Source organism: Halichoerus grypus, chromosome X (assembly GCF_964656455.1).
Source record: "Halichoerus grypus chromosome X, mHalGry1.hap1.1, whole genome shotgun sequence".
In the NCBI taxonomy this organism is placed as follows: domain Eukaryota; kingdom Metazoa; phylum Chordata; class Mammalia; order Carnivora; family Phocidae; genus Halichoerus; species Halichoerus grypus.
In genome coordinates this window covers 92,233,831-92,240,890 of record NC_135727.1, presented here as the reverse complement: position 1 = coordinate 92,240,890, position 7,060 = coordinate 92,233,831, and the positions used below count along the sequence as shown (strand labels likewise).

General features: G+C 49.0%; 1 protein-coding gene across 2 annotated transcripts in view; it reads right to left on the bottom strand.

The window, feature by feature from the left end:
* Positions 1–393: 393 nt before the first annotated feature.
* SLC9A7 (solute carrier family 9 member A7) overlaps positions 394–7,060 on the bottom strand; it is a 132,053-nt gene continuing 125,386 nt past the window's right edge. For both annotated transcript variants that reach the window (XM_078065389.1, XM_078065390.1), the window contains one exon: positions 394–6,286. In XM_078065389.1, the coding sequence (XP_077921515.1) occupies positions 6,035–6,286 (252 nt within the window). In that variant the 3' untranslated portion in view covers positions 394–6,034. The remainder of the gene's footprint in view (positions 6,287–7,060) is intronic.

Genomic DNA, 7,060 nt, shown 5'->3' with positions numbered 1-7,060 from the left:
TGGGTCCTGGGTCTAGGGGAGCTGGAGAGCAATAGTTTCCACCCAGAGAAAAAACCTCCCAGTGAGGGAAAGAAACAGACTAAGAAAAGGATCACACTGCATTCTTCCTACTAACAAACAGACGATATTTTAAAATGCAAAAGAAGATTAGCTCAGCCAGTTAATCTTTTTATTTTGAGTTTTGTAAAAAAAAAAAAAAAAAAGCTTTGGGAAAAAATGTGTTAAATATCAGTCAACGGCAGGAAAACATGTAGCTAGCTTTACAATATCAATCTAAACATATACACAAAGGCGAACATGAAGTAAAATGCTAGGGTAAGGTAGCACTTTGGGGGCCTAACTGCAGTTTTCCTTAAGTGCACATAAAGGTTGCTGATAACTCCAAGTCTTCACTTTTTCACAGTTCAACATACTTTTATTTCATATAACGTGTTTATTTATATAACATACTATAATGTTAACTTTATAAAACCACCGGTTTGCTACTGATGAATGGACATAGAAGACAAAATTCTCCCCAATTACATTATGTGAGCTCTCTGTAAAACGTTCCCCAGAAGGGCATATCATCCCAGGTTAAATTCATCCTATCCTATTTTTAAAAATTGCTTTTTACCTATTAAATGGATCTTGGTGGCCTCTTCCCATTTAATCATGTTATGGGACAGAGTGAAACTTCCTAAGAAGGACCAGATGCAGTTTATGTAAAAAATCAAAAGTCAACCTACGAGGAGGTGGTCCGGCTCTGAAGTCGCGCTTTGAACAAGTGATTTCAGCGATAAGTCCCAAATCCCCAGACGTGACCCCCCCCCCCACACACCCGGAAATCATTCCTCTGCTTCCCCAAAGCCCACCCCCAAATGTCCAAGTGCTGGGACAGTCACCCAAGAGCCCTGGGGCCTGTCTTTCAGTGCTTTGGACAGCACATGTAGAGTTCTTCGTGCTGTCCAAAAGCCCCTGCGGTCTGAGTTCCTCCCGCATCCACCAGCCCCTGGAAGTTTCTCCTGACCCTGACACGGGGCAATTCCCTTAACCCTTTCTAAAAGGCGGCCGTCCTGAAGAGAAGGAGGCCTCTCTCCGGGGCACTCCTGTGCATTTCAGGGCTTTTCAGAACGCGGCCGGACAGGCAGACCTCCCTTATCTTCTCCCAGGCTCGTGTGGCAGACGACCGGCAGCCCGCATGTTCCGTGTGGGCCCTGGTTCTACCCCGCCTTACAAAAATAAAACTAACATCAAAAACTTTGGTTTTGCTCTTTACGAGTTCTGCTCGCACTGCGTGACGAGACATGTTTGTTCGTTTAAAAACAAAAACACACACCAAAAGCCCTACTTATGAAAATTAAAACTGGGTAAAAGGGGTTGATTTCTAGGTCTGGTTTTGAAAAGATTGTCAAAGAGCCTATTTGCTTTTCCTAGAGACTAGCATCGCTTTCTGGAGTGTTCCTCTGTATACTGTCCTTACTGGGTTTTAGAAAGGCGGAAGGTCTCTTCAAGGTACCAGAGTGAAAGCAGCATTCAGATGGGTTGCTCCTAAGTCTGGGCCACTAGATTTCCTTCAGCTTCACTGTAGCCGAGTACAGCATCTGACACGTGAGGAAAGACCAACAGAAGACACCAGAACTCAGTGGTACCGCTTTGATGCACGTGACAGATGCACTCCTACACGAACTCATCTACAGAATCAGCATCGAGAGGCGGGCGTGAAACTCGTCAAGTTCCCCATTTCTGAAGTGGACTAAGAAGTCACATACTTACTGAATCAGCAAGCTGACTTTCCAGAAGCCCTCGTTCCAGATGACATCTTACAACAGATGGGCAAAGCAGCTTGGTGGTGCACCTCTGAGAACTCACAACGGGTACCAAGCTAGGGGCCCGAGGGGATGAGTCTTCCCTCTGTTGAGCTGCTCGGTGGCCTCGCCCGCCGCCAGTCTCCCCTCAGTGCATCAGTGCCGTTTCCACGTTTGGAAATGGTTCTGTTCATATTAAGGTACCTGACACGGTGACATTGACTTCCCCTGCGGGCAAAGAGAAGGAGAGAGAGACCTGGGGGGCAGGGGGGTAGGGAATGTGTGTGTCATGAAACAGCCCTCTAGTCTGGAAGGAAATCGCCCTCGACTGACATGTTCGTGGACAGCTGAGAGAACCTTTTTCATGTTTTCTAAAGAGACTTCATTTGTCCCCCAAACCACGGAGGACATTTTCAGGTCTAGAGAGCACAGCCTGAAAGCTCCTTGCTGTTTGCCTGATGAGACATTTGCTGTCGCAGCGTGGGTTTTGGGCTGCAAGGCGTCGGGGCTGGTTTGGCCGCCCCAGGGAGTACCCTGGATGGGCAGAGGCCATGGAATCGCATCTGCCCTCTTCCTCTATTTGCAGCCTCATTTCAGTGGCGCAGATTTCCTTCTCCAGGAGACAAAGTTCAGGTCTCCTTGTAGTCCCCAAAGAGAATATGAAAAGGCACGGCTGGAGTCCGCACCGCCCCGCTGCCGGCCCCACGCAGAAGTCTGCCGACACCACTGTCTCGTGACCTTGAAGTGGTCGTGGGCTACCCCTTACCCCGAGGCCTCTACTCTGGGCATTAAATGGGCCCACCCCTCTCCTGAGGAGTCCAGCAGGGATTTGGGCCTGGGGACAAGCTAAGTGTGACAAGAAAGCAAGCTGACTGGACTGCAAAGGGGACTCCGTTTAATCCCAGGTTATACTGAAAAGACAGCTTCTCCAAAGCCTTCACACTTGATAGTCAGCTACTCTGTTAAGACCCAACCCCTTTCTTTCCACGAAAGGGGGCAAAGAGGACAGTTTTTAACCCCTCGCCCCGCAACAACCCAATCCATCCACTCAAGTCACCCGTCTCTCCCTTTCCTGCACGAAGGTGTTCAAATGTGACGTTTTTGGTTGTACTTTACGGAGTATGTTCTAGAGTTCTGCAAAGATGATGTGCATGAAACTCTTTCACAGCTGTCCGGGCTGTATTGATTGATCAACACTCGGTTTGTTCCAGAGGACTAGCAATGAAAGGAAACTTAGTTTGCTAGGCCATTCTTTAAGGTTCCAAACAGGGTCCGCTGCAAGTTCTGGACTAAAAGGCTCTCAAACCTGGCTGCCCACTAGAATCCCTGAAGATCCACAACAGAGCATGGAAGCCAGGCCCCACTCCAAACCTACTGGGTATGAATCTCTGAGCACAGGGCCCTTGCACTGATATTTAAAAGAAAAAAAAAAAAACTAGCCAGAGAATCCTACTGTGCAGCCAGGGTTGAGAACCTATGCTCTAGAACATCCAGCTCCGAACCCTCATCCCCCCCACCCAACCCGGAACGGGTATGTTTAAGAGGTTAAATTGGATGCACTCAGCAGTTTCAATCTGATTTATGCCAGACTGACAGCAGAGAGCCTTGAGTTAGATGGTTTGGCAGCTTTGTGACACCTACTTTTCCCCTCTCAGCATAGGCATAAAGCTTCTAGAAGGTGGAAGCATTTCGATGAACAGACTCCTTTCCTGGGACCCCCTGGTAAGGTCAGGATTATTCTCCGTATCTTGCAAACAAAAATTAGGACCACAGGTCGTGACTTACTCCGACCCACTGAATAAAAAAATCCAACCAAATAACTACAAGCCTAGCAAAATTTTGATCTTGGCAAATCTCCATTTACTTAGATTTAAGTAGGTCCAAATAAAACTTTTGCGGTCAAGACTACAAGACCCTTTTGGGAGAAAACACAACGATCTATGGATTGACTTAGGACTAGGCTGGAGAACTCTGGTTATTTTTCCTCCTCATGAGGGTAATTTCTTATTAATTTGCTGAAAGCTTCCTGGAAAACCAAAATGACAACAAAGCCTTGACTTGAATGAAGAGAGGGTGGGTCCTACCCGGTTGGCTCTTTTCAAGAACCCTGTCAGGGTTTTTCTGTTAGCTTCTTCCCTCCAAAATGAAGTAAGTAAGCAACATAAGAGGTGAGCAAGGCTTTATAAAGACCCAGCCAAGGAGCTGACCAGCCTATCCCTCCACCTCTGCAAATAACAGACACACACAAAAGCCTCCTCACCTTTCGAGTTTATAGGCATGACTGGTCGTTACTGAGATTAACTCTACTGAATAAAACCTGTGCTGGTTCTGGGCACATCTGCCAAGCCTGAGAGCCGCTCTCTGCACTCTGACCCCACGACATAATGACCTCCCGTCCAGGGGCTCTCTAAAAAAAGCTGTTTCTCTGGCTCTGGCTCAGAAGTTTTCATAAGTCCTTCACCAGCCTAGGGAATTCGGAGGCTCATGGGGTTAGATGGGTGGTTTAGCTCATTTACAGAGCCCACGGATGCCCATGATAAAATCAAAATGGACTTTAGGGTACATAGAAAGGAAAGAGGGGAATAAAAATCATTTAATTATATTATCTCGAACCATACAAAACTGCCATTTCTGTTTTTGAAAGCTGGTTCAATATCGGCAATTTCATATGGCTCAACTTAATTTTTGCCTGTTTTGCACAAATTATCAATTCAAAAAGCAAAGTGTAATGTCTTATCTAAATATTAACCATTAAAAATGTGAGTTAAGCAGATTAAATGGCTGGTTTCATTATGGGTGTACTCGACTGGGCCACTATTCTGTCTGCCACAAGAAGAAAAATGCCCACATTTTATGAAAGCATTTTTTTTTTTTAGAGATTGGGTTTTCAAATACACCAGCACTGAAGCATAGAGACACAGGGAGAATCTCAAACTTGGTTTCCAAGAGCTCTCTCAGTATTTTAGCTACCGCAGGCGTGGGCAGTTAGAAGAGCTCACCCAGAGAACCCCAACTCAGAACCTACATTTCAAACCATGCTCACACGTTAGGCTGGTACAAGCCTCCCCAGATACCAAGAAAATGACCCTTCTCTACATGGCACTCAGTGTTAAGACATCTGGATTCTTAATCTTACAGCAGACGGAACTGTCCACTGGACTGAATAATGCTCAATTTTCCATTGACTTGCCTCTCATGCCTCACCCGGCCACGGAAATCTCATGCATTTAGTAGCTCAAAGTTTGGACTTCTACTCGGTCTTTAGAACAGTATCTTGTGTTTTGTGGTTAATTTTTTTGCAGTGTGGTTTTTTTTTTCCCCCTCTGAACACTAGCCTATTGCCTTCTAGGCTCCTTGCTGCTCTCTCGTCCCCAAATAGAAGCATCCCACAAATTTTGGTGTTATTCCTAAACCCCGCAGTAGGTATCTCCGTGGTAGCCCTGAAGAACTGACTGATTTTTGTCATCAGTCTCTAAACAGTTTCTCCTATCCTCGGATTAATTTTAAAAACCCAACAGTAAAACACGATTTTGCTTTTGGTTTTAAACATTTCAGTAGCTCCTTCTTTCTGGAGATTTCCAGAGAAGGAATTCTAATTCTTTCCCCATGTTGAAATGCTCATGGATAGAGTTCCGATCTTCAATCAGGAAACCCAGGTAGTGCACAAAGTCCAGAAGCCTGATCATGTCAGATGACGGTCCTGCAGCCCTCGGTGCGAGGGCCTTGGCGCTCAGACTGCTTCCTCCTGAGTTCTGTCCCCGTGACCACGGGCTTCCCATCATCTTCGGAGGTCCAATCTCAGCTGCCTGCCTTCGGGATCCTTCGTCTGGCCTGCTCTCCCCGCCCCCACCTCGCTATTCCTGCGGCCAGCTAGGTTTGCACTGCTGTGTACGGACCTGAAACCTCTCCTGGGGGGGCCTCCCCACACCTGCCGCAGCTTGCTCGGACTCTGCAGGTGAATGAGTCAGACCGTTAAAGCATGCTATTTGTTTGTTTGACTCTGAACAGCACTACTATGTGAAAAAGTGGGAATACGTCTGCGTTTGTCTTGATTGAGAGACACTTAAGCCCCACCCTCTGCCTCTTGGGTTAAACTTTAAATGTTAAGAGAGCTTCAGACCTCAATAAAACAGAAGCATTAGTTCCACTCAGTCAGTGCCCCGAGTTGGACAAGCCTGGGGCTTGCAGCCGTCCTCACTGCACCCCCATCTCGGCAGGCTGGGGCTGGGTGGGGGGGACGCGACAAGTCACGCATTATCCTCCAGGGGGAACACTAGGCGCGTGCCCCGGCTCGACACCGGCTGGTCCCCTGCTCCCAGGGCTCGGTCCAGCACCTCCTCCGAGCTGCTCTTGGTTCTCCGGCTGCCCTCGAGGCTCGTGGAGGCTGTGTGGGAGCCTGAGGAGCCGTTCGCAGTCACTGTGCTGTCCCCGTAGGTCAGGGTGAGGTCGCCCTCGGTCAGGATGAAATCCGAATCTTCCTCTCTCAGCGGCTCTTGGTTCTGAAAAGTGCAACGAACGACAGCGGCAAATGGGAGACTGATCTCCTCTAGGCTGGGAGCCAAGCCCAACCTCAACTGCTCACCTGAAAACTGGGGCCCGTGAAACCCGCCTGCCTTGAGCCTCCAGCGTGGATACTGGATGCCAAGTGTCCAGGGCTATTCAAGGGAAGGCACCGTTGCCCGAACCAAGGCTTCGAGGCCCAGGAAGCAGTTCTGATTTTAAATGCCTGACAGCTCGGGGTCAGTGACAAAAGGGAAGAAAGGGAGGCCAGCCTGGGCCTTCAGCTTCCCAACCCTCAAAAGAAGGAGGGGGAAGGTCACTGGGCAAACATGCAAAGAGGTTTCTCGGGCCCCTCTCTTTTCGGGGCAGCTCTTCTGAGAGGGCCTCCCGCCCCACAAGAACCACCCTAAACCCACCCGGTTTGCATCTGAACTACTCTTTATCCTAGTCAGCAACGGAGGGACGGGGGACGCATAATTAGGATTGCCTTCCTGTCCCCACGGAAGGACCCCGACGGGAAGCCCTCTGGTAGATGCAGTGAGACATCGAGAGGGAAGGGGCACCTTCTCGACCACGTGTTTCGGGCCCGCCAGGGCGGTCACAGGAGCTGGCGACTCACCCTCCCCCCTCCCTTCTCCTGGGTCCGAGGAGGAGGCCTGAGCGCAGAGAACCTGTGGAATGTGCCCCAGGCGGCCCAGCTGGTAGGAAGCAGAGGTGGGGTGTCTGCTGCCTCCGGACTGGTTCGGCCCACAGGAGGATGTGAACACTCCCCG